Here is a 27889-nt window from a genome sequence, read left to right as displayed (position 1 = left end):
AAAAGAAAAACGAGTGCTTCTGCTAAATACATCTATAAAGGAAACTCCTTTGAGAGAAAGGAGAAAGAAAGATTAAGTCTCAGGGTTTAAAAAGCCTAGGAAGTAAAGACTGGGAATGCTTTTTATAGATGTGTACATTCTGCAGGTGACAATTTGAAACTTTGATCTAAATAGGGACCTTCATATTTATGGAAAATAGACAAGCTCAGGATACCCAAAATGCTGGTAGATTCCAAAAACACCCCATGAAGGAAATATAAATCGATTTCCTTGGCAAAAAGGAGAAGCTATTAAATTCAGATCACTACAGGGCTCCTGAAATGCTAGAGCCAAGGTCCCTGGCCACATTTGAAACCTTTTTTTTTCTTTCACCTTTATGTGTTTTAGAAAGTCAATAATTAGCTGGGCGCTAGTGGCTCACGCCTGTAATCCTAACTACTCAGGAGACTGAGATCTGAGGATCCTGGTTCAAAGCCAGCCCAGGCAGGAAAGTCAACAAGACTCTTATTTCCAAGGAATCACCAGAAAAACCAGAAATGGAGCTGTAGCTCAACGTAGTAAAGCCTTGAGTAATCGGGGACAGCTCCCAGGCCCTGAGTTCAAGACCCAAGAAAATAATTAGGAAAAAAAAATCATCCCTTTGGTCCAACTTTCTCCTTTTTTTTTTTTCTTGGCAGTTACTGGGCTTTGAACTTGACGTGCTAGGCAGACACTCTGCCACGTCAACCATGCTCTCAGTCCTTTTTGTGTTACTTATTTTAGGGTCTTCCTTTTTCATTTCTCCCTTTGAGCCAGCCTTGGCCTGCAATCCTCCTCCTCCTTGTGCCTCCCGGGTGTCTGTGATCACAGACGTGCACCCTCCCGCCCGGCTCGTTTGTAGAAATGCGAGGTGTCAGGAACATGGTGCCCACGCTGGCCTCAAACTGCAGTTCTCCCAAGTAGCCAGGATGGCAGGCAGGCGTAACTGTGCGTACCTCAGAGCCTTCTTAAGAAACAGCTGCCCCAGCAAATGTGTGCAGAAGAAGGGAGGGTTCTCACAGCTATTCAAGTACAGACATTCAATGACAACAACGACAGAGAACAGACAGGAAAACTAGTGACTGGGGGATGATTGTACAGGTGCCAACCCCATCTCCATGGCTAAAGGTGACAGCCAGGGAATGGTGTCGGGGGGGGGGGGCTGGAAGAGAACAGTCCTGGATAAGACAGGGTGTTTCTCCACTTGCCTACTTTGGGCTGCCGGCTGCTCCCATCTGGCCCGTGTGCAAGTCTACAAAGCAGGCTGAGAAGCTGGGTTGGCTAGCCAAAACCCAAGCACTCAGGAAGCCAGCAGACAGGGCAGACATCTCCTGCCTTGGCCAGGAATCTCCAATGGAGCCTAGGAGCCAGGCGTGTGACTCCCGGAGTGACCTCTGCCCAGCTGAGCAGTGCCAACGCTCAGGGCCTTGTCCACGGCCTGGCAGGTGCATCTTCATTTGCTGGGCTTCTTCCAAAGGTGCTCAGCATTGGCTAAGATCAGGAAGAGAAAGGGGAATTCTTGGGTATGCCCTGGAGTTAGAGGACTAGGGGCTGAGTGGGAGGCATGGTTCAGTGGGTGGAGCACCAGGGAACAAACAAATTGAGCACGGGTCCACACCATGATTTTCAATCCCTATACCCCTGGGGGTGGGGGGGGGGAGGAAAAGAGAGCAGATAATTTCTTGAGCTGGAGTCACCGTTATTATTATTTCAGGAGAGGGGGGAGAGGAAAGATTGGCTCAAGTGACAGAGTGTCTGCTGCCTAGCCGGTGTGAGGCTTGAGTTCAAAACCCTGAGGATGCAAAAGAGAAAGGACTGAAGACAAAGACGAGGGACCCAACAAGGGTGGCACACACTCTGCTGCTGATGGTCGCTTGTGAGGGGGAAAGGAACAGTGGGAAAGAACATGGCATGGCTCCGCCAGGCCCTGTGGCCTTGAGGACAGAGGAAAACCTGTGATTCCCCCCCCCCCCCCCACCAAGCTGAAAGCTGAAAGCTGTGGTTTCACAGCGGGCCTGGTTTGCATACAAGCTTCCTGCACCTCTACGCTTTGGGACACAGACAGAGGGAGGGGGAAAAAGGGCTGGGGCCAGCATTGCTGGGTTCAACAGACCTGCAACCATGCAGAGCAGAAAGGACTATATATATATATATATATATTTGTGTGTTTGTGTCAGTTGTGGGGCTTGAACTCAGGGCCTGGGCACTGTCCCTGAGCCTCTTTGTGCTCAAGGCTAGCCCATTACCACTCGAGCCACAGCGCCATTTCTGGTTTTTCAGTGATTAATTGGAGCTAAGAGTCTCACAGGGACTTTTCTGCCCTGGCTGGCTTCTAACCACCATCCTCAGATCTCAGCCTCCTGAGTAGCTAGGATTATAGGCGTGAGCCACCTGCGGCCAGCTGGAAGGGTTTATTTTTATTTTTCTTATTTTTGTGGTGCTGGAGATTGAACTCAGGAGCTCAGGCTCCTGATGGATCTTAAGGAAGTTCTTTAAAAGTGTCTAGAGATCAACCACTGGAGATCATATCTCACCACGATTATCATCATCACCATCATCATCACCACCATCATTACCATCACCATCAAGCTACAGCCAATGGAATAGTCTAGACCAAGTACCATTGCCAGGCACTGGTGGCTCACGCCTATAATCCTAGCTACTCAGGAAGCTGAGATCCCAGGTCATGGCTAATCTGCGATTCTACAGGCACCCCCAGTGTAGACAGGCTCCCAGAAGCCTTTGCTTCCTTAGGCTACAAAGCCTGCCTCACCATTCCCAATTTTCTTTTCTAGAAAAGCAGAGGCTCTCCTGTGGAAGCTATGAAGATCTAGATTCTGCACACAGCTGTGTCATGGGAGACTGGGGCATGATTCTTCACGCTGCTGACACTCTTGGAGCTGATGCATCACTACACCTCAGACACAGGTACGAATACCAACACAAAGCAAGCCTAACTTTCTTCCAGCAAAATACTGCTAGTCCCCAATCATGTCACTCAGCAACAAAGGCCCTGGAGTCACTCAATGTCAGGCTCAGAAGACTGCCTCCTTCTGGAATCTCCATGCAAGACCCTCTCTGGACAATGAAATGGGGCGTGTGGTTGGCTGCATCATTACAAATGCCTGGAATCAACAGCCACGTCACCCCTGAACCCGCAATGCTCTGATGAGAGTTGGAGTGTGGTTTTACCTACTTGAGTCTTATCTTACCCAGCAGCACCTTGGTCTGGCACCTTGAGGAAATCCAGGCTCTCCAGCGTCTGGGACACGCGGTCTGAGCCTGTGGACTGCTGCCGGGGCAGAGGTGGGCGGGCCATGGAGGTGTACAGGCTTCTCTGATTGGACCTTTGGTTCCCAGGGGCGTGGGGTTGTGGCACAAATTGGTTTTTGATGATGCCATTTTGGTGAGATCCTGGAGGGCAGAAGGGAGAATACACCTTCAATTCTATGAGGCCAAAATGCCTCGGGCAAGTCATTTAACTTCTCTGTCCCTCGGTTTCTCCATCTGAAAAATGGAAGGGATCACAGCGAATATACCATACCGTAGTGGAGCTGTGGTATTATTTTATTTTTCCCTCCAACTTCCCTGGGGTAAAAGTGAGAAATCAGATTGTATGCACTTCCAAGTTTGAGTACTGGTCTCAGATAACAACAACAACAAACCAAATAACTAACCCTAAGGGTGGGAGGTGTGACTCAGGTGGTAGAGTGCCAGCCAATGAGGAAAACTAGTTAAGATAATTGAGTTTTGGTCCTCATGTTGGAAGGGCGGGGGGGGGGGCAGGGGAGAATGTTTACACCTAAGGGGTAAGTGCATAGAACTGACGATGATGACGATGATGATGATGATGATGATGATGATGATGATGATGATGGTGGTGGTGGTGGTGGTGGTGGTGGTAGGGCTAATCACACATCATAAATTTCCTAGGACGTGTCTCAAGGCATGGTTAAATTTGACAATAGGATCCTCCAATGTCTGGGTTTCAAAGCCCACAGTCAAGGAAAGAGATCTTGGGGCTAGCTGGGCATATGCTTCCTATCTGGGGCTTGGCCTCAAATGGGCAGGCAGGGGCTTGAACTCAGGAACTGAGCACTGTCCCTGAGCTTTTCTGCTCAAGGCTGGTGCTCTACCACTGTGAGGCACAGCACCACTTCTGGTTTTCTGCTGGGTCCTTGGAGGTAAGAGTCTCACTGACTCAAGCTGCTCAGATCTCAGCCTCCTGAGCAGCTTGGATTACAGGCGTGAGCCACCGGAGCCTGGTTGTGTACTTTCATTTTCACGGAGTGGGTCTCGATGCCTTTGGCAGCAACTTGGCTCTGTTGGAATGTAGAGGTCACTTCCACGCTGAAACGTGGCTACCAGGTTGGGTCAAGCCAGACGAAGCATCTTTTTTTGTGATTTTTAAAGTTGAGATCACAGAGCTCCAAAGCTGCTAAGTGATGGTGAGATTATGAGTTGGGGATCTTAGTCCTACTTTGAAGGACAGTTTTCTCAGCCTTCAAAAGTTTCTTTCTTTCACTCCTCTCTCTCCTCTCTTCCTCTTCCCCTTCCTCCCTCCCTCCCGACTCTCTCCCCCCTGCTTCTACCCAGTGACCCTGAGGCCTGATCAGAACTAAATCCTTGTATTTGCCAGGCCTGGGGCTTGAACTCAGGGCCTGGGCACTGTCCCTGAGCTTCTTTGGCTCAAGGCTAACACTCTACCACTTGAGCCACAGCGCCACTTCTGGCTTTTTTCTGTTTATGTGGTACTGAGGAATCGAACCCAGGGCTTCATGTGTGCTAGGCAAGCATTCTACCCCTGAGCCACCTTCCCAGACCAAGAGCTAAATACTTGAAGCAAATGTCTGTTATACAGCAAGTGAGATCTGGAAGGCGGGGAGGTGGGGGGGGTGGAGGGAAGTTTTCCTGTCAGAATGAAAGGCTTAAAGTGGGGTTCAGGGACAGGCCATACCATGTATGTGCTGTTGGAGACTCAGTCACCTAAATGAGTTCAGAAATGAAAAACAAAATGAGCTTGTAGAAATGCTCATGGCAGCTAGACAGATATATTTTATGCCTCTTGACTCTAACAATAAAAATTTTGGCTTGTGTTTTGTGTGCTTTTACAATTTCATTGTTCTGTGAACTTTTTTTTGTTATTATTGTATGTTTGCAAACGTGTGGTTTGGCATGACCTAGGATTTTTTTTTTAACCAAAGAGATTAAAAATCCTGGTTTTTCTTTTTTTTTTTGCATAGTTCAAAAAGGGCTGATTTGATAGATTGGGGGAGTTGTTCCTGGGGCTTGGGAAGAAATGGTCATTTGCGGAGATTTGGGACCATGATCAAGGTCAGATGTACTGTGGCCTAATTTGGCCTGAGATTACTTGGGCCAAAGTAGCTGAAAGCAAGGAATGTTCCATCCAGGTGGTCCTGGCCAGTACTGACAAGTAACATAACACAAACCCTGCTTCTTCTGGCTTCTACCATCTTTCCATTTTTCTCGTGGATAAAGGCAAAGGGAAGAAGCCATGTACTGGTGGCTCACCCCAAGCTAAATAATCCTAACTACTCAGAAGGCCAAGATCAGGAGAATCAAGGTCTAAAGCCATCCCTGGCAGAAAAAGCTGCTGAGACTTCATGAATGATTAATCAGCAAAAATCCAGGCTGGAGGCATGACTCAAGTGGTAGAGCACCAGGTGAGCAGTGCTGGCAGAAGAGAGAGAGAGGAAGGAAGGAAGGAAGGAAGGAAGGAAGGAAGGAAGGAAGGAAGGAAGGAAGGAAGGTAAAGGGATCGAGAAAGAGATGGGGAGAGAGGGGGGAGAGAGGGGGGAGGGAGGAAAGAGAGGGGATGAAGGAAAAGAGAAAAACGAAAATTATTAAACTAAAGCAAAATGGATTGTGTGTCTCATTTGCCTAGCAAATGCAACGCCCTGAAATAAGGGCCAAAAAATGCTTTTGTAGCAATTTCCTAATTCTCACAGGTATAGTTTTGTTTGGGGAAGTCTCCTGGACCTTATTTGTCTAGGAGTAGGTGTCTTTATATACTCATTTCTGAACTGATTACCTAGCTGTGAATCACCATGGTGGTGTTGGTTACATGCCAGCATCCTGCATCTTAAAAAGGGCTCACAGCCTCTGGCCTAGTAAACAGAGGCCCCAAAGGAGTTGCCTGCAGTATAATGACTCATGGTGGACTGACAATGTGATTGGCTGACCTGGGACTGATTGACATGTGTGCCCGTATTGGCTACTGCATTCCTTCCCAGACATATTTCAGAAGCTGTGGGTGGAGACGCAGTAATCCCAGGCTTACCCGGGGGAGGAGGCGCAGCCCTCATTGGGTAGTTGGCGGTCTGAGTCCGGCCAGGACGCCCTCGGCACTGGATGGTGTTCCTTCTGGTAGGACCTGAAATAAACAAGACCAAGCTAGCATTAGGATAGCAGCTGGATTTGATGGGTTCCTCAAGTGCCAATATCAACTTATGCACGCACCCACTAAAGAAATGAAGAAATTAATAAGTAACTAAAAGCTTATTTTAAAAAAATAGGAAGAAGCCGGGTGCCAGTGGCTCACATCTGTAATCCTAGCTATTCAGGAGGCTGAGATCTGAGGATCACGGTTCAAAGCCAGCCTGGAGAGGTTAATCTCCAATTAACCACCAGGAAACTGGAAGTGGTGCTGTGGCTTAAGGGGTAGAGTGCTCGCCTTGAGTTGAAGAGCCAAGGGACAGTGCCCAGGCCCAGAGTTCAAGCCCCATGACTGACAAAAAACAAAAAAATAGGAAGAGAGGCTTGGAAATGTGGCTTAGGGGCAGAGTGCTTGCCTAACCTGCAGAATGCCTTGGGTTCGATGCTTCAGTACCACATAAACAAAAGATAAATAACATTTAAAAAATGAAAAAAAAGAAATAAAAACAAACAGAAAAAGCCCTGGAATTTGACCTTGTGTATGTCTTTATTTCTTTCTTTCTTATTGGCCAATCCTGGGCTTGAACTCAGGGCCTGGGCACTGTCCCTGAGCTGCTTTGGCTCAAGACTAGCACTCTACCACTTGAGCCACAGCTCCACTTCTGGATTTTTCTGTGTACTCATGTGTCCCATCATCCCCTCCGCCTCCCTCCACCCCCACCCCGTCCTAAGGCTTGAACTCAGGGCCTGGGCACTATGAACTTTTGTGCTCAAAGCTAGTGCTCTATCATTTGAGATATAGCTCACTTTTGGCTTTTTGGTGGTTAATTAGAGATAAGAGTCTCATGGACTTTCCCACCTGGACTGGCTTTGAACCATGATCCTCAAATCTCAGCCTCCTGAATAACTGGGATTACAGGCATGTGGCACCAGTGCCTGGCTCTGTCCATTTCCTTTGATACTGTGTTAGTGTGAAATTTCCCACACACGGTGGGCCACGCGTTCCTCATTCCTGGTGCCCGCTTGGGCAGTGGGTCTGAGCACGCGGGGGCAGTGGTTCCCATAGAATACTTACGGGAGTTTTTGGGCAGCCCAGGTCCGATGCTGACCTGCAGCACTTTGTTACTGGGCTTCAGGATGGCCAGGTCGCCGAAGCCTTGGTGGAATTGCACTTGCCGGGAGCCCCCCGCACTCCAGGGACCCCAGTTCTCCTTTTTCAACTTTAATTCAAGCCTGCAACAAGCACGTGGATTGAAATTAAGTTCGAAAAGAAGGAAACAGTTCAGAGAGCTCTGCTACAAGTACACACTAAAAGGGATCCAGACCAGACAATCTAAGCCTATATGGTAGTGCATGCCTGTAACCCCAGCAACTTGGGAGGTGGACATAGGAAGGATCACGGTTCAAATACAACATGTACAAAAATGAAAACAAAGCTGGGTGCTGGTGGCTCACGCCTGTAATCCTAGCTACTCAGGAGGCTGAGATTTGACAATCAGGGTTCAAAGCCAGCCCAGGCTTTAGTCTTTAATTAACCACTAGAAAACTGGAAATGGTGTTGTGGCTCAAGTGGTAGAGCAATCGCCCTGAGCTGAAGAGCTGGGGGACAGCGCCCAGGCCCAGAGTTCAAGCCCCATAACCGACAAAATAAAAGGGGAGGGTGGAGTGTACCTCAGTGATACAACTCCTGGCCTTACAAGTACAAAGCCAAGAGTTCAAACCCTATTACTGCCCCAAACAAATAGCCAGCCCCCTGAATCCCACTTTTCCCTGTTTTACTTGGGTGGCTTTGTATAAATGAGAAAATACATCACCTCGCAGAAATGTAAATGTGACCAACAACCTGGGCAGTCTTCAGAAGGCTCTTAAGATCCCACTGGGGAAACTGAGGCACCACGGTAGGGTTTGTAAAAGTCGTGAAAGCCAGTGAGACCTATTCCTTCCCACCCACCTCCCCTCCTCTCAGACTGTACCCCGGGGCAGGATCCCAAAGCCCCTCTCGATTTTACTGACAAGTTTGGGACCCCGACTTACGTATTGCTGAATTTGAGAGGTAGCTGCTTCTGAGTCTTCTCCTCATAACGCTTTGCTAAGAGGCTTAAGAATTCAGTTTTGAAGACAGATTCAAGCAAACTGTCGTATTCTTGCTCATGGAGAATAAAAATGTCATCTTGCATGGTGCTGTGGAGAGAGGAGACAAACTTAATTATTCCGTCATCCTCACAATGTCACCATTATTTGGTGCTGGGCATTGAACCCGGGACCTCATGCATGCCAGGAACATATTCTAAATGCTATCCAGGCACAGCATGGCATATGGTGGTGGCTGGTTTTACTCCTACACTGCGGGACTAGCTTGCCTTTCTGTGGCTTTTCTGTCCTTTCTTTCTCCCTCCTTGGGAGTTTTTTTCTTTCTCCTTTCCCTTCTATTTTTCAAAATCTTTCAAAACCAAATGCACACCAATGAACTGCACAATAAATTCGATGGAATAGTTTTCAAAGGAAAGCCATCGGCCCACCCACAGCAGAATCAAAATCCTTCTTCAACAAGATTTCTCAAATCAAGAACTGAAGGCAAGCCGGGCACTGGTGGCTCACGCCTATAATCCTAGCTACTCAAGAGGCTGAGATCTGAGGATCGCGGTTCAAAGCCAGCCCGGGCAGGAAAGACCGTGAGACTCCTATCTCCAATAAACCACCAGAAAACTGGAAGTGGCGCTGTAGCTCAAGTGGTAGAGCGCTCGGCTTGAGCTGAAGAGCTGAGGGACAGCGCCCAGGCCCAGAGTTCAAGCCCCACGACAAAAAAAAAAAAAAAAAGAACTGAAGGCAGAGGTGGTAGGTGGTAGTGCACGCCTGTAACCCCAGCAGCTTGGGAGGTGGAAATAGGAAGGATCACAGTTCAAATACAACATGTACAAAAATAAATAAATAAATAAATAAAAACCGGGTGCTGGCGGCTCACGCCTGTAATCCTAGCTACTCAGGAGGCTGAGAGCTGAGGACTGTGGTTCAAAGTCAGATTTTGATACTGTTGAGACTCTCATCTCCAATGAACCATCAAAAAGCTAGAAGTGGCACTGTGGCTCAAGTGGTAGAGCATTAACCTCGAGTGGAAAAAGCTCAGGGATAGAGCCCAGGCCCTGACTTCAAAACCTAGGATCTGCTTTAAAAAATAATAAAAAAATAAAATAAACATTAAAAAGATATAAGAGCCACAGCACCACTTCTGGCTTTTTCTGTGTATGTAGTACTAAGGAATTGAACCCAGGGCTTCATGCATGCTAGGCCAGCAACTCTACCACTAAGCCACATTCCCAGCCCTTTTTGATCTGTTCTTTAGCCATCTTCTCCTGACTGGTCAGGCCTCATATGAGATAAGGCATCTCGTTTGGGGGGGGAGGGTGGTCTACCCATTCACCAAATTCCCAAGAGGTAAATGGTCTTCGCCTTTTCTCCTTGCTACGCTCTCTACTTCTTGCTCTACCATCTTGTGTCCTTTCCTTCAATATTTTTGTCAGATTGAGATGATGAACCCTTGGCCCAAACTTCCAGGTCAACCATCAATTTCCAAACTCCGCCCTTCAGTGACCCAGACATGCAATTTGATGAAGCCAATCATCAGCCAAGCCGGGGTTCCAGCTTAACCCTGTATGTACCCTCAGCCCTAAAGTTCTGGAACTGGATAGATTCAAAACTTGTAGATTTATTTATTCTACAGGGAAAAAAAAAATCAGACTTATCTTTGGCCTCCACCTCTGTCGAATTCATAGGCCCAAACTACAATCCCTCCCAGATGTCTGACAATGTCCTTTGTGTTGAAAAATTCTTTCCCTGGCCTCTGGTTTGGCTTGGAACTTGGACTTGATTCAGTGTCTTTGTGGTTTGTTGTGGTATGGCCGACCACACTAGAAAAATCTCCTTTTACTCCTGTCACCAAGAATAGATCAGCTTCACAAAAGCATTTGTTACAAAACACTGGGTACATTCTGGGGGCAGGGGGTGGGGGGGGGAAGGGAGGGGGAGGAAAGGAAGCTGAAAGACAATGTGGAAATAGAACTCTGACTTTCTTGAATCTTCATAGAAAAAATAAAAAATTCCAGGACTGGGAAGGTGGCTCAGTGGTAGAGCACTTGCCTTGCATGCATGAGGCCCTGAGTTCGATTCCTAGTACCACATAAGCAAAAAGAAAACAGCCGGAAGTGGCGCTGTGGCTCAAGTGGTTGAGCACTAGCCTTGAGCTGAAGAGCTGAGGGACAGCGCCCAGGCCCAGAGTTCAGGCCCCACGACTGGACCGAAAAAAAAAAAAAATTCCCCGCTGGGCACAGGTGGCCCATTGTATGTAATCCTAGCTACTTGGGATGCTGGGATCTGAGGATGATGGTTCAAAGCCAGCCTGGGCAAAAAGTCCAGGAGACTCTTCCTTCCATTAAACTACCCCAAAATAGCCAGAAATGGTGCTGTGGCTCAAGTGGTAGAGTGCTAGCCCTGCACAAAAGCAGCTCAGGAACAGTGCCCAGGCTCCGAGTTCAAGCCCCAATGACCAGCACAAAACAGAACAGAACAAATCAGTAGTCCAGAAGGAGCAACGAGCCATATTCCAGAAGGTTCTGTGAATTCTCTATATGCTCTCTCCCCTCCTCACGCTCCTCAACACCATACCATCACTGGGTTCTTTTTAAAGTGATGTATAAATATTAGATCATTTAATGCTTCAATATTTCAGGGGGTACCATTAAAACGCGGTCTCTGGATGTGTACAAAAATAACCACAATGCCATTATCATATCCATACAAGCGACCGATAAATGCTCCCTTTCAAATAGTTAGCACATGTACGCCTTGCTGGCTAATTGCTTGTGGATGCTTCCGTCATGAGAATCAGGAGCTGGGGGGCCACTGGGCACCCACAAATCTTGGGCTGTAGGAGAGAGGGGAGCTCAAGGACGAGGTTTGATGGCTTTGTACTAGAAGATTCGATGAGGTAAAGGCAACCCAGCCAATCAGCTACTGGGAAGGCTGGTTCATTCTTGGCAACCCATGCAGATGTTGCTGTTTCCTTTCCCGAGGACGAGGCAACTGAGAAAAACCTGTCTGGGTGGTAGGAGTTGGTAGTGTGCAAGACACAATCACACCTCCCTCGTGCCGCGCCCACACTCAGTTGTCAGTGGCCACGATTCATTTCTACGACAGGCTCCATTTTGCACACATCACCACCCTTTTGGTTTCTTTCCTAAGCGCATTCTTTGGCAGGAGGCAATCGTGGGGTGTAAATGGCCTGATGCTTATGAGGCAGGTGCTCAACCACTTGAGCCAGGCCTCCAGCCCTTTGTGATTTAGGCTACTGTTTCCCACATAGGATTTTGTGCTTTTTTTTTTGGCCAGGACTGCAATCTTCCTGCCAGTGCTTCATGGGAGAATTGGGGATTCGTGTTCTAACTCCTGCCCAGTTGTTCATTGAAATGGGGTCTTGTTAACTTTTTCACCTGGCCAGCCTTGAACCATGATCCTCCAGATCTCTGCTTCCTAAGTAGCTACGATTACAGGCATGAGCCACCGTGTTCAGACCCTTTATTTGGCTTCTGATACTTGGCCTAACCTGACGTTTGAAGGAAAGGAAGAAATAATAGTTTGTGTTAATATGCAGCATACACAACTACCATATGCAAAGATTACACGTGGGCTTTTTTGTTGTTGTTTTTGAGGGGGTATGTGTGTGTTGGTACTAGGGCTTGGAATTAAGGCCTAGGCAATGTCCCTTTGCTTTCTCACTCAAGGCTGGTACGCTACCATTTCAACCATACCTCCAGTTCCAGCTTTTTGGTGTTTAATTGGAGAGAAGAGTCTCACAGACTTTCCTACCCAGGCTGGCTTTGAACTGCAATCCTCAGATCTCAGCCTCCTGAGTAGCTAGGATGACAGGCGTGAGCCACTGGTACCTAGCTCTGAGTTGACATGTTGGAAATAATTCAAGCATTTCAGACACTGCCTGGTTCTTTATGTAGGAAACCTTAGGAACAGATAGCAATCAGACGCCATGGAAACACAGGCAAGAATGGACGTGCTGAAATCTGTTATTCTTTATACATCAATCAGAGCAGGAATTCCAGCCTGGTGAGTCTGAAACCTGAGCACTGGAAATCCCCACTTTCTCTAGAGCCTAGAAACTTAGATTTTATTTTTGGTCAGTCATGCGGCTTGAACTCAGGGCCTGGGTGCTGTCCCTGAGCGATTCTGCTCAAGGCTAGCACTCTACCACATTGACCCATAGCTCTACTTCCAGTTTTCTGGTGGTTAACTGGAGATAAGAGTCTCAGGGACTTTCCTAACTGGGGCTGGCTTTGAACCATGATCCTCAGATCTCAGGCTCCTGAGTAACTAGGATGACAGGCGTGAGCCACTAGCACCTGGCTGGAGCTTTTAGGTTTTGTGAAGAAGAGTTGAAAGCCATCCTGATTCCAAGCTGACATGTTCATCAGAGATCAGAACATCACTGGGTCCTGGGATTTGAACTTGGAGCTTTGTACTTGCTAACTAGATGCTCTACTACTTGGGTCAGACCTCCAGTAGTGTGGGGGATAGGGTCTGGCTCTTTTTGCCCAAGACAACCTATATACCATGATCCTCTTTTACCTCACACTTGCCATTAGAGATGGGACGACAGGTGTGTATTACTATGCTGGGCTTTTCCCAGTAAGATGGGATTTCTTCTCACTAGAGGAAATGAGATCTTAAAAACTTCCCCTCCTGGACACCACTGCCTGCCTTTGCTGGTAAGCAGTTAAGTCTCTGAGACTGGACACAAGGCTCAGAATCCTTTGCTTCCACTTCAGTAAGAGCGAGATCCTCTGACCCGGTTTGTACAAGCCCATTTCTAAGATGTTCAGGAGACACTGGGCCTTGGAGGAGCCCACCAGATGGAAGCTGATTTTCTTTTTGGTCAGAGGAGGTAGTCCTGGGATTTGAACTCAGGGCCTTGCACTTGTGAGGGAAGCACACGAGCCACGCCCCTGGCTGTTTTTGCGTTATTTATTTAGGGTCTCACGCTTTTGCCCAAACTGCCATTGAATCATGTGATCTTCCTACTGACATCTCCCAGTAGCTGGGATTACAAGCATGAGCCACCACACCAAGCCACGACTTGTTCTGGGTATCTTATTCTGGTTCTCATGGCGGGGAAACCCCCCAGGAATTATGACATCATCATTCTTTGAGGAGAAGGGAAATTCCATCCTCTTCCATCATGATTTTGCCAAGTGGAGGGGCGGGGTGAGGGGGAAATGCACTGCGTTCGGAACAGTAATGCTGAGAGCATCCAGCTCTACCACCGTCCCTGCTCACCTGAGGGACACCGACAGGATTCGCTCCATCTCGATCTTCCGCTTCAGGACCTCCTTCACAAGGCCTTTATCTGGGCCTTGCTTGACCTTTTCTCGTCCAATCAAGTACATGCACTTGGGGGTGAGGAGCAGGTCTCGCTTGACACTCTAGAATGAAAGGAATTTTAAGACGGTAGCTCAGCCGGGGAACCAGTGGCTCATGCCTGTCACCCTAGCTACTCAGGAGGCTGAGATCTGAGGATCACGGTTCAATCTGGGCAGGAAAGTCTGTGAGACTCTTGTCTCCAATTAGCCACTCAAAAACCGGAAGTGACGATGTGGCTCAAAGTGGTAGAGTGCTAGCTTTGAGCAAAAAAATCTTAGGGACAGTGCTCAGGCCCAGAGTTCAAGCCCTATGACCGACATTAAAAAAATAAATAAATAAAAGCAAATGCCTACGGCAGAATATTTCTTATTAAATTAATATCTATTCCATTTTTTTTCTGATCCAAAAAAAGGACAATGAAAGATATCAAATAAGACCTGGTTAATGAGAAGTTGTTTTAAAGAATAATAAAGCATTCACTGAATGGAATACTGTGTGGGTATACTAAACAGCTTACAGTGATATATCCTACAAAATTAAGAAGAGGGAGGGAGAGAGGGAAGGATGGGTGAGATTGTTGAAAAGGATGGCAATTATTAAGACCTGTGTAATCATAAACTACTTATTGCTGGGTGCTGGTGGCTCACGCCTGTAATCCTAGCTACTCAGGTGGCTGAGATCTGAGGGTTGTGGTTCAAAGCCAGCCCAGGCAGGAAAGTCCGTGAGACTCTTATCTCCAATAAACCACCAGAAAACTGGAAGTGGCGCTGTGGCTCAAGTAGTATAGAGTGCTTGTCTTGAGCTGAAGAGCTGAGGGACAGCACCCAAGCCCAGAGTTCAAGCCCCACGACCGACAAAAAACAAAAACCAAACTATTTTGTTGAATAGCAAAGTCCTTTGAAACAAATCCAGGACATACAAGAATGTGATGTGGAACCTGCTTTTTGTAAAACTAAGTTTGCAAACATGAATGCACGAGAAAAAAAGATCTGAAGGATAAACACAACATGTTCACCGTTGATTCTGTTTGCTTTTCCTTTGGCTTACCTGGGGTTTGTTTTTTTAAAATCGAATGAACATGATCTGCTTTGACAATCAGAACAATAAACCCACAAGTTATTGAGTTTTTGTTGTAAAGTTTGGATGACGCTGTTGTGTTTTCAGGTTATGTACAAACATGAAGGGGTTTTATTGTGTTATTTCTGCAGTTCTAGGGTTTGAATTCAGGAGCCTGCGCTTCTAGACAGGTGTTCCATCACTTGTTTGACATTTTCTTTTTGGTCCGGTTGTGGGGCCTGAATTCTGGGCCTGGGCGCTGTCCCACAGCTCTTCAGCTCAAGGCTAGCGCTCTACCACTTGAGCCACTTCCGGCTTTTTTTCTTTTTGCTTATGTGGTGCTGAGGAATCGAACCCAGGGCCTCAGGCATGCAAGGCAAGCGCTCTACCACTGAGCCACCTTCCCAGCCCCTGACATTTTCTTTTCTGAACAGTGTCTTGCATTTTTGTCTTCCTATCTTCTCCTTTGTGGCTAGGATGACAAGCATCTTGAATTCAGGGCCTAGGCCCTGTCCCTCAACATTTTCCTTGAGGCTAATGATCAAACACTGATGCACAGGAGATAAGAGTCACCTGAGGGCCGACTTTGAACTGTGGTCCTCAGATCTCAGCTTTCTGGGTAGTTAGGATTTCAGGCATGAGCCACACAGCTCAGAGCCAGTTTGCTCACAGAACTGGGACCTGCAAATAAATATTCTGTCTGGACTGGCCTTACACTTTGATCTTGCCCATCTCTGCCTCCAGAGTAGCTGGGATTACAGGCATGAGTCACCATACTCAGCAAGTTATGTATGGCGTTGGTGAGGCTCAGAGCAAGTGGCCAGAACATACCTTGAACCGCCTGTCATACTTGGTGACCGTGTCAGCAAAGTCGATCTTCTCTCGCTTGCCCACAAACTGCTGGAGCTCTGGGTGTTCCTCCATTCCAATGTAGTCCCCGATGAAGTTCCGGTTAATGCTGTTTCTCCTCCTCTCCTTCTTATTCAACAATAGGTCTGAGGCTGCAGTTCCCAGAATAGGCAAGGGCAGAGGAAAGAAAATACACAAAGAAACACCAAATGATGTGTGCTATTTAGCACATGAATTTATATGTGTGTGTGTGCACGCATGTATGCACACATGCACACACCATTCTTATGGCTTGAACTCAGGGGCTGTCCCTGAGCTTTTGTGCTCAAGGCTAGGACTTTACCATTTGAGACACAACTCCACTTCCAGATTTGTTTTGTTTGTTTTTTGCTGGTTCATTGGAGGTAAAGAGTCTCACAGTCAAAGCCAGCCCTGGCAGGAAAGTCCGTGAGACTCTTATTGCCAATAAAACCGGAAGTGGCGCTGTGGCTCAAGTGGTAGAGCGCCAACCTTGAGCTGAAGAGCTGAGGGACAGCGCCCAGGCCCAGAGTTCAAGCCCCACGACTGACCAAAAAAAAAAGTCTCACAGACTTTCCTGCCTGGGTTGGCTTTGAACCGGCATCCTGCAGATCTCGGCCTCCTCAATAGTTAGGATTATAGGCAGGAGCCACCAGCACCTTGCAGGAGCATATGACTTAACACGTCCAATGAAATGGGTGCTGCAGCAACCTAATCATAAGATGCATTAACCGAGTAAAACGAAATGACTGACATTACCTTCTTCCCTCATTTGGACATATTTCTTCCGGGCCACGAATTTTCTCCAGGATTTCTGTATTACCCGGGCATACCCATCATACTTTCTCTCTCTCATCTCTTCTAGAAGAAATAACTGTGAAGACAGAGAAAAGAGGCGTGAGCCAGTGTACCGGACTTAGCATCAGCACTGGGCATTGTGGTTATGTCAAGGACATGAATGAAAAGCAGCTTGATAGACCCATGAAACAGACTCATAAAACCCGATTACGATGGCATATTATTTATGATCATTTCAAAATCGACTCCCCATGCTTTCCCCGCCAGTCTCATTCTGCAGTGTAGCCTGCGATGACAGGAAATGTGCCACTATGCCCTGGTCTGGGTTGAAAGGGGTGTGTGTAGGGAGGGGGTATGGAATCTCTCGAACCTTCCTACCCAAGCCTCCCGATTCTCCTTATCTCAGCCTCCTTAGTAACTAGGATTAGACCCACGAGTATCTGACTCCATACATATTTTTTTTCTCTTAACGAAAAGTAAGGGTATATGATTGCATCTGAGTGTGTTGTAATAGTCCCTGGCCAGGTGCTGGTGGCTCCTTCTTATAATCCTAGCTACTCAGGACACTGAGATCTGAGGATCGTGGCTCAAAGCCAGCCTGGGCAGGAAAGTGTCTGAGACTCTTACCTCAATGAGCCACCAAAGAAGCCAGAAGGGACGCTATGGCTCAAACGGTAGACCCACACGAGTCATGAACAAAAAAGCTTAGGGACAGTGCCCAGGCCCTGAGTTCAAATCCCAGGACCAGCATTAAAAAAACAACACACAAAAACTCAGTGGGTATTGGATATAAATTCCCAAAGTTCAAGTGAATTGGGACCTCCTCCCCCCGCAAAAAAAACCAAAAACCAAAAAACAAGCAAAAAAAAAAATCCCCCCAAACCTTAAGAAAACTATGGAGGCCATCTTAATTTATACATGGGAAATTAGCAAGTCGAAAAGGAAAAGCATCAAGAAATATGCCAGCGTGCCGACACATCACTGTCCCAGTTTAGAAAGAACAGGAACTTTTCTGTGGGTTGCTTAATGGCGTATGACACAACATTTTCATTTTATATTTGGAAATGAAATGGCTGTGGAGCTACAAATAACTCAAGAGTGGAGAGGAAGAAAAAAAAATAAAAAAGATGCTACCACCAACTTTTCCTAAATGGGTTCTAGCGATGTGGGCTGCCTATTTATTTAATAATCTTTATGGGCAGCCATTCAGTTAGAGCCTCAGACCCATTCCAATCAAACAATAATAAGGGAGGAAGACCAGATGGGTAGGAGACCCAGGGTTGCCTCTTTTGCTTCAATATCCTAAGTCCTTACATTGTTCTCTCTCTTGGTCCAATGACTAATTTTGCCAACGTCTGACTTTGAAATAGGAAGCTCAAGAAATAATGGCTACTGAACGCCAGTCCAGCATCTCCCCAGTTTAGAGAGGAGGGAACAGCATCACTAAGGGACTTCATCTTCCTCCTGCTCAGATGCATGACTTCCCCTGGGCAGCACCACAACCAGAGATGCCCCCGTCCCCCACCTTGTCTTGGCAAAGATCAACAAGGGAGCTGATCCTGCAGAGCCCAGAATCCCAGCTACTCAAGAGGCTGAGATGTGAGGATCGTAGTTCGAAGCCTGCCCGGGCAGGAAAAGTCCAGGAGACTCTTATCTCCAACGAACCACCAGAAAAATCAATAAAGCTGGAAGTGGTTCAAAGTGGTAGAGTGCTAGCCTTGAGCACAAAAGCTCAGGGACAGTGCCCAGGCCCTGAGTTCAAGCCCAGAGTTGAAGCCCAGCCAGCGAGGAAACCAGGGCGGTAGGTATGTTGCACTCACAGACTCCGGGGCTTTGATGAACACCTTGCTCTTCCCCAGCTGAAACTGGTCGCTGTCCATGTTGACTGAATGCAGCAGGTGGAGCACGCCCTGCTTCTCGTCTCCTCGCCACGTGGGCCAGGTGGCTTTGGTCAAGATGGCGTACCTAACAGGACGAAGCATACACAAGCTGATCTCTCAGTCCCCAAAGACATACTTGACCCTTTACACCAGCAGCCCGACATAAGCAAACTAGAGGGACTGTGATCAGAGGATTGTGGTTCAAAGGAAAGTCTTTGAAGACGCTGATCTCCAATTAACCACCAAAACACCAAGAATGGAGGCCACAGCTCAAGTGGTAGAATGCTAGCCTGGAGCAAAAAAGGTAAGGCCCAGTGCCCGGGCCCTGAGTTCAAGCTCCAATCTAGGCACAAAATTAAAGTGGTTGAATTATAAACTGTAAAATAGCCAGGAACTGGTAGCTCACGCCTGTAATCCTAGCTACTCGGGAGGCTGAGATCTGAGAATCAAGGTTCAAAGCCAGCCCAGGCAGGAAAGGCCGTGAGACTCTTATCTCCAATTAACCACCAGAAAAACAGAGGTGGCGCTGTGGCTCAAGTGGTAGAGTGCTAGCCTTGAGCAAAAGAGTTCAGAGATGGCACCAAGTTCCCGAGTTCAAGCCCCACAACCAACAAAAAAGAATAAATGGAAATAAACTGAAATATGTGACCTATATGAAACATGATTATCTCACTAAGCCTGTGTATATTTATTTATCTCACTGGGTCATTACCTCTGCAGGAATTTCTGGAAGATACGCCGATAGGCATAGCCAGCTCTTCTCACGCGGATATTTTCTTTCAGACCCAAATATTCTACTTGATGTTTTACCCTAGAGGGAAGAAATGGATCCTGAGTATTGCTGGACAACCATTTCACATTGCTTTCTTACCAATGTTGTTCCCTAACTCCAATGCCAAGCTGGAAAGAAATGCATTTTAAAAAAAAAAAAAAGGGGGCTGGGAAGGTGGCTCAGTGGTAGAGCGCTTGCCTTGCATGCATGAAGCCCTGGGTTCGATTCCTCAGCACCAAATAAGCAAAAAAAAAAAAAAGAAAAAAGCCGGAAGTGGCGCTGTGGCTCAAGTGGTAGAGCTCTAGCCTTGAGCTGAAGAGCTGAGGGACAGCGCCCAGGCCCAGAGTTCAGGCCCCACGACTGGACCCCCCCCAAAAATAAAATAAATAAATAAAAAACAAAAACTACCGTATTTTACATCATAACAAAGTAAGTAACATTAACTCTAAGCTAAATAACATTAATTTCCATAACACTAGGAGTTACTACAATGATCTAAGACAACCTCACATCTATGTCAAAGAATAGTAGATCAAAACCCAAAGCCAGGCATGGTAGCATACACCCATAGTCCCAGCTATTCGGGAGGCTCAGGCAGGAGGAGGATCTCTTGAGCCTAGGAGTTTTGTGCCAGCCCGGACAACACAATCAGATTCTCCCATCTCAAAACAATCAAATAAAAATAAAACTACAGCCGGGCGCTGGTGGCTCACGCCTGTAATCCTAGCTACTCAGGAGGCTGAGATCTGAGGATCGTGGTTCAAAGCCAGCCCGGGCAGGAGAGACCGTGAGACTCCTATCTCCAATAAACCACCAGAAAACCGGAAGTGGTGCTGTAGTTCAAGTGGTAGAGCGCTAGCCTTGAGCTGAAGAGCTGAGGGACAGCGCCCAGGCCCAGAGTTCAAGCCCCACGACCGACAAAAAAAATAAATAAAATTACATATACCTATTATTGAAATAATGAAGAAAAACAAGTTTTTTTTCCCCAAATGTTAAATCCAACAGTGCTGAATTGAGTTCAACTGAACTTAAATTTAATATTGATTCCCCCAAATGTCACAAAACTCTACCCCTCTAGGACTTATTTCTAAAGTGAGTGAACACAGGTATACAAGGCAATTCATTTCAAATGGTTGAGTTTATAGTCATGGGCTCAAATATGTCTAAGTGAGTGTTCAAGTTGTTTTCTCTCACACATCCTCTGGAAGGGAGGTATTAGGGAACCCAAGAAAGATCTCGGGGTTGCTGGGCTTCTGGGATCAGCCAGCGCTCGACCTGTGTATTGATTTCTCCTGTAAGTGAGGCGAGCAGTTTGAGTCCTTTTCTGAACCTTTCCTGGATAGCACTGACTCTCTGTGGATCCTGTGCTGCTGGGTATTCCTGTAATCCAGTCCCGGGAGAAGAGAACTGCCCACACAGAGTGCTGTGGCTTCAGGAGAGAAAGGGTAGCTTTGTTGCCACAGGGAAGAGGGGGGTAGGGAACCCACTGAGTCTGACAGCTGACACCCAGAAACGTTGACACTTTCAGAATAACGTGTGTGTGTGTGCGCGCGTGCACATGCACACGCATGAGGTACTAGATTTGAACTCAGGGCCTTACACTTGCTGGGCAGATGCTTTACCACTTGAAGCACACACCCTGTTCTTTATGCTTTAGTTATTTTTCAGCTAACATCTTCTACTTTTCTAGGGGAGGGGCACTGGAAAACAACCTTAGACAGCGATCCTCCTATTTACACTTCTGTAGTGGGGGGTGGGGGGGAGAGGATGGATGGGATCACCAGTGTGAGTCACCACACCCAACTTGTATGTTGAGCTCTTGCTAGACATTTTGCCCTGGCCTCACTTCCACCCAAGATGCCTCTGATTTATCTCTACCTCCCAAAGAGCTGTGGTTATAGGTGACAGAGAGAGAGAGAGGGAGAGAGAGAGGAGGAAGAAGAGAGGAAGGGAAGGAGGGAGGGAGTCAGAAAAACAATCAGGTTTCTTTCCTCTTGCCCTTCAAATCCCCAACTCTCCCTTTCATCTAATAAAAAAAAAAAATCCACATCATGAACATCCCCAATAGTTGCTCATTTTAACATCCATTCCCACACACCAGCTCTCTCCAGGCCCGTGGGTGGGCAGTGGGCCTCAAGCCCGGAGGCCGCAGTCCCACTTTGCTATACGCAGGAAGAGCACTTCTGTTACACCGTAGCTTTGTTCACCATGACTTCCACCACCAGGGCATTTTCTTCCAGAAAGTTCTCTCTTTGGGACAATCAGTTTCACAAAACCTGCTTTAAAGAAGCCCAACTTCTTTTTGCATATTCCTGGAGGCTCTCTACCACCTGCTTGGGAGACCAACCCAACTGCTCATCAATGTGGCCTTCCCACAGCGTGAACCTCTCCTCCGAAGCTATCGGACTAGAAATAGACACTGATCCTTGGTCTTTATAGTCTGAAAAGCTCAGACTCTAAACTCTTGAAACCTGGTCCTGTAAATGCTGATTGTGTCCTTGCTGCAGTCAGTTCAAAGCTAGCCAGGGCAAAAAAGACTGTGAGAAGCCGGGCGCTGGTGGCTCACGCCTGTAATCCTAGCTACTCAGGAGGCTGAGATCTGAGGATCGCGGTTCAAAGCCAGCCTGGGCAGGAGGGACCGTGAGACTCCTATCTCCAATAAACCACCAGAAAACCGGAAGTGGCACTGTAGCTCAAGTGGTAGAGCGCTCGCCTTGAGCTGAAGAGCTGAGGGACAGCGCCCAGGCCCAGAGTTCAAGCCCCACGACCAACCAAAAAAAAAAAAAAAGGCTGTGAGATTTCTTATCTCCAACGAACCAGCAGAAACTAGCTTGGAGGCGGAAGCCATGGTTCCAATGGGTGAGGACTAGCCTTGAATGAAAAAGTCCAGCAAGGGGGTGAGGCCCTATGTTCAAATCTCGGTACGCATGTGCACACACACACACACACACACACACACACACACACACACACAATCTTTAAACCTTCAGAGTGACTGTTAGACCTGGGTGTTTGGGGTTTTTCATTGTTCTTTGAGAGGTTTCTCCACCCCAACCCACACTCTGCCACATCTGTCTCTCTCTCAGAGATCACGCATCTTTATTGCCTGTCCGAGTTGAGTGAGGAACTTGCTGGAAGCAGGGGAGAGAAACTCAAGGGAAGAAACTGACGGGGACTCGGCAGCCTCCTCTTCGCACGGTCACCCTTTGCTGTGAGTCACCTGCCAGCCTCAGCGAGCCTGTTGTTTCTCTGCAAGCCACAGAGAACCTCGTGGGACTTGCTTCTCTGGGTCATGAGGATGACTCACCCCAGCATGGGATCTGTCTTCAGCCCTCCTTCCCGGGGTGTGTGTGTCTGGGAATGGTGACGTCATGTCAGGGGGTGGTGACGTCATGTCAGGGGGTGGTGACGTCATGTCAGGGGGTGGTGACGTCATACCTCCCCATCTCCCAGAGCACATCCCAATCAGCACAAGCCAAGTCAGCACTCAGGTGAAACCTCCACTTTCCAGCCGGTCTCAGTATTTCACCAGGACCCCTCTTCTCCTTGGAGCATCATGTACAACATCCTGCAGTGGCCACATCCCGGGGCTCCTGAACCTCCGGATACTCCCAATATTTCTACAGAACCTCAAACTCATTTAAAAACACCGTCTCCTCGGTGGTATGGAGACTTTTGTTTTTTCTTTTTCTTTCCTTTCCCCCCCCCCCCCCATCTGCTCCCAGACTAGCCAAGATCCACATTATAAATTGCTAATTCTGCTAGGCAAGCACTCGGCCCCTAAGCTGTAGCCTGGGCGGGGTGGGGTGGGGCCCAAACAAAGGCCAGTTCTCAGCAGAGCAGCACTGCTAAACATTGTAAGGAATCGGGGAAAAACCTAAGGACTTTCAACCTTGGAAAATGAATGGGACACTAGACGTGGAAAGCATGGGTGAACAATTGAAAACAGTCCCTGGCCTGTAAAGCAAGAGGACTTGGCAGCACAAGTTCAAGGGTGTCAGGGCCCATCAAGCTCCATCTTGACCTTCCTCTGTCCATCTCTTGCTAGTATTTGTTACCTGCTCTCTTCCCAGTCTTTGGGCTTCTTGGTTTCATTTGGTTTTATGCAGCGAATATAGTGGGGTGTGCATTTCATCAGCGTGCTGACAAGGTCGTTGGCTTGTTTCTAGACAGGAAGAATTACAGCCATTAGAGACCACACCTTTCTCCAAAGCAGATCAACTCTCAAAGGCAAAGACTTGTGAAACGCTAGGATGGAAATATAATTGCTAGGAATTAATCTTCACGACAATTTGTTCAGTAGGCCTAAATGAGGGCTCCCAAGCTTTAATTTAAGGCTCTATTGACTTTATGGCAATTTAACCACATGGTTTTGTTTTGTTTGGGGTGAGGGGGGGGGGACTTTGCAGAGAGACATTGCTCTCTCACCCAGCCTTCTTACTTTATATCTGCTACTCTACCCCTTGAGTCACCATCTCTAGTTTGGTATTTTGCTGGTTAATCGGAGATGGAGTCTCTCAGAGTTTTCTGCCCTGGCTAGCTTTGAACCTCAACCCTCCAGATTTCAGCTTTCTGAGTAGCTGGGATTACAGGCGTGAGGTACTGATGGCTGGCAATTTGATCACTATTAAATGGGTTGGAAGTGTGATTATTGAAAGGAATTAGAAATTTTTAGAACTGTTAACAAAACAATAAGAAACGAAACCAACAAATCAGTCTTCACATACAAATTGTCCATGGGGAACAAGAGAATAGGTTACTTACTAAGGAATTAAGTTCAATTTACTAAAGACATGTGCAAAAACATTGTTTTCATTCATTTTGTTTTGTTTGCAAATAGTGAGCAAGATTTTAAAAAAAAACTCAAAATCCCCTCAATTCTCTTTCCAGGAATAGAATGAATACATAGTCCTCTCTCTCTCTCTCTTCTCTCTCTCTCTCTTGTCAGTCATGGGGCTTGAACTCTGGGCTTGGGCGCTGTCCCTCAGCTTTTCAGCTCAAGGCGAGCGCTCTACCACTTGAGCCACAGCGCCACTTCCAACTTGCTGGTGGTTTATTGGAGATAAGAGTCTCACAGACTTTTCCTGCCGAGGCTGGCTTTCAACTGCAATCCTCAGATCTCAGCCTCCTGAGTAGCTGGGATTACAGATGTGAGCCACTGGAATCTATCCAGCCATCTCATTTGAACTGATAGAAATTGCTGGTTGCCAGTGGTTCACCCCTATAATCCTCGCTACTCAGGAGGCTGAGATCTGAAGATTGTTAATTCAAAGCCAGCAAGGGCAGGAAAGTCTATGATACTCTTAGGTCCAATTAACCACCAAAGAGCCAAAAGTGGAGCTGTGACTCCAGTGATAGAGTACCAGCCTTGAGTGAAAAAGCTGACAGACAGCACCCAGGCCCTGAGTTCAAACCCCAGGACATGTGCACATGCACATGTCACATACAACATGGAAATTCACAATTAAGGAATATGAGACCCATACAGCGTTCAGAATTTATAACCTTGTAGGCTACTTCATTCAATTTCTTCCTCCATATTTCCCTTGCAAAACTTGCAGACAGAGCACTGTTCTTGTGGCAGGTAACTCCTCCTCCACAAAGCTAAAAGGCCCATTTGAAATCATCACTCCTTAACTAGGCTTGGGTCACCACACTGAATTAACTTCAAGCCTCAGAAACTGAGCTAGGATTGCTTAGGATGCATTTCAAATGGTGAGAATCTCTGATTTGGTTTGAAGGAAAACAGGAGTAGAGTTCCCACGGACACAGCACACACACACACACACACACACACACACACACTCGTACATCCTGTGGGTCCAAGGATGTGGTACAAATGCAAATTACACACACACACACACACACACACACACACACACACCCGTACATCCTGTGGGTCCAAGGATGTGGTACAAATGCAAATTTGCCTTCCAAGCAAACCAGGCAGAGGAAAAAACCTCCAAAAAGAAAATAGCCCCGAGAATCTCTCAAACCAGAAAAACCATCATACCGTCAGCAGAAGGGGCTCTGCTGGCAACACCCAGCCCTCCTCTCTGTCAATTAGGGCTTTTCTGTTTTCATGCCTTTAGGAAATCTGAAACCCTTGAGAAAATGATTGCATCTACTCAGGTCAAGATGTTCGTGGATGAATACAGTTCTCTGTTGAGCCATGCAGAAAAAAAAGCTTGCTAGGCACCACCTAGAGTGGAGACCAGAATAGCAGAGCCCCCCTGATCAAAGCAAAGGCCTCTGCTGAGAAAGTAAATAGTCTCTTATCTTCTTTGATGATAGAGACTGCAATCCAAAAATGATGCTGATGATACGTTGTGACCAAAGGTTAAAAGCTACAGATAGGCTGTAGAGTGGCTAGGAACACAGCTTTATTTTCTAAGTCTCCAAAAATACTTTTTTTGGGGAACCCCCCCCCAGAAAAAGTGGTAGTTGTAGGGCCCAGAAAAAGTGGTAGTTGTAGGGCTTGAACTCTGGGCCTGGGCACTGTCCCTGAGCTCTTTAGCTCAAGGTTAGTGCTCTACCACTTGAGCCACAGTGCCACTTCAGTTGTCTGGAAGTTTATTGGAGATAAGAGTCTCATAGATTTTCTTGCCTGGGCTGGCTTTGAACCCCGATCCTCAGATCTTAGCCACCTGAGTAGCTTACAGGCGTGAGCCACTGGCACCCAGCCCAAAGATACTTTAAAAAACCTTTTGTGCTGGTCCTGAGCTTGAATTCAGAGTCTGGGCACTGTCCCTGAGCTTCTATGTTTCAGTTGAGCATTCTACCACTTGGGGCCACAGCCCCACTTCTGGCTTTTGGGTGGTTAATTGGAAGCAAGAATCTCCATGAACTTTCCTGCCCTGAGCTAGCTTCAAACCGTGATTCTCAGATCTCAGTCTCCTGAGTAGCTAGGATAACAGGCGTGAAACACTGGTTCCTGACTGATTCACTCTCATTTTAATACTGATCTCTTTCCAGCTACAGATTCAATAAGATTTAATAAAGCTTCAGCATTGTCACTAAATGCTGTATACACGCACGTAAAATAAATTGATGAGGGCTGGGAATATGGCTTAGTGGCAAAGTGCTTGCCTACCATGCATGAAACCCTGGGTTCGATTCCTCAGTACCACATGCAAAGAAAAAGCTGGAAGTGGCTCTGTGGCTCAAGTGGCAGAGCACTAGCCTTGAGCAAAAAGCTCAGATACAGTGCTCAGGCCCTGAGTTCAAGCCCCAGGACTGGCAAAAAAAAAAAAAATCAAAACAACAACAAAAAAAATCAAAAACAAAATAAATTGATGAGTGTTCCCACCAAATGAACATTAAACTTAGATCATAATATATGAGAGAGATCATAGAGTGTGTGTGTGTGTGTGTGTGTGTGTGTGTACTTGTTCATAATATATGAGAGAGAGAGATCATAGTGTATGTGTGTGTGTGTGTGTGTGTGTGTGTGTACTTGTTTTGGGAATTGAACTCAGGACCTGGAGTTTTCAAGGCAGACAGGACATCACTTGAACCACACCTCTAGAGAGCCTTTTTTGTGTGGGTTGTTTCCAAGGCCACTCTCTTCACTTTCTGCTCTAGCTGCCTGGCTGCAATCCTTCCACTCACGTTTTCCCACGTCACTGGGGATGCCAGGCGTGGGCCATCTCGCCCAGCCATTGATTAAGATGTCATCTCCTGAACTTTCCACCTGAGCTGGCCACACAGCATCGGATCCCTGCCTTCCAGGTAGCTAGGATTCACAGGCTTGAACTATCATGCCCAGTTCCGTTTTGGATTTTTTTCAATAATTCGAATACAATGAAAGATTCACGGTGAAGACAACTTTGCATATACATGTTTCTGTCCAGAGCTCAGGGGCCCTGGTGATGATCATCATTAGGATGACAGTCATCTGCAAAATACTGCCGATATGGAGGGAAGAATAGATGGGCAATGGCTGGATCTCCAAGAGGGCCTTAGAGGGGACAGACATGAAGAGAGGGGGGATTTCACACATGGGAGCATACCAGCCAGACACGGGTCACTCAACCAGTGATCTCTATGGAGGTGAGAATACAACTTTATTGTTTTTGGCAGAACAAGGGTTAGAACTCAGGGCCTTCGCTTACCCAGGCAGATGCTCTATCATTTCAGCCACACATCTAGCCCTTTCTGCGTGTCTATGTGTGTGTGTGTGTGTGTGTGTGTGTGTGTGTGTGTAATTTATTTTTTTGAGCTGGTCCATGGGTTTGAACTCAGGGTCTGGATGCTGTCCCTGAGCTTTTTTACTCAAGGCTAGAGCTCTAACACTTTGAGCCCCAGTGCCACTTCTGTTATTCTTGTGGTTCATTAGAGATGACAGTTGCAGGGGCTTTCCTGCCCAGGCTGGCTTTGAACCCTGATCCTTACATCTCAGCCCCCTGAGTGGCTAGGATTACAAAATTACGGGAATGAGCCTTCGATGCCTGGGCAGCTTTGGGTATGTTTAAGATAGAGTTCTGCTCTTTACCTAGGTGGTCCTAGATGCATGGCAGGTGCATTTACATCCAACTTTGTTTTGTTTTGTTGTTTTTACACTGGCTGCCTGGACCACTGTCTTCCTGATCGCAGGCTCTTGGGTAGTGTGGATGCTGGCCGTATGCTACCGCTCACAATGGTACAATCTCTATAGATAAATGAGGTTGTGTTGTGTTAT

At 47.1% G+C, this 27889-nt stretch overlaps 1 protein-coding gene across 1 annotated transcript in view; it reads right to left on the bottom strand.

Annotated features, from left to right (window-relative positions):
- Myo1e (myosin IE) overlaps nt 1–27889 on the bottom strand; it is a 136201-nt gene that overhangs the window by 8096 nt on the left and 100216 nt on the right. The window contains exons 16-25 of the mRNA XM_013009939.1: nt 23268–23374; nt 19150–19248; nt 18378–18522; nt 16519–16633; nt 15724–15893; nt 13753–13898; nt 8449–8595; nt 7490–7647; nt 6320–6412; nt 3231–3432 (exon numbers count right to left, since the gene is read on the bottom strand). Of these exons, the coding sequence (XP_012865393.1) occupies nt 3231–3432; nt 6320–6412; nt 7490–7647; nt 8449–8595; nt 13753–13898; nt 15724–15893; nt 16519–16633; nt 18378–18522; nt 19150–19248; nt 23268–23374 (1382 nt within the window). The remainder of the gene's footprint in view (nt 1–3230; nt 3433–6319; nt 6413–7489; nt 7648–8448; nt 8596–13752; nt 13899–15723; nt 15894–16518; nt 16634–18377; nt 18523–19149; nt 19249–23267; nt 23375–27889) is intronic.

Source organism: Dipodomys ordii, unplaced genomic scaffold, assembly GCF_000151885.1.
Source record: "Dipodomys ordii isolate 6190 unplaced genomic scaffold, Dord_2.0 Scaffold11, whole genome shotgun sequence".
NCBI lineage: Eukaryota > Metazoa > Chordata > Mammalia > Rodentia > Heteromyidae > Dipodomys > Dipodomys ordii.
The sequence above is the reverse complement of the archived record's forward strand: the minus strand, read 5'-3'. Positions and strand labels throughout refer to the sequence as shown.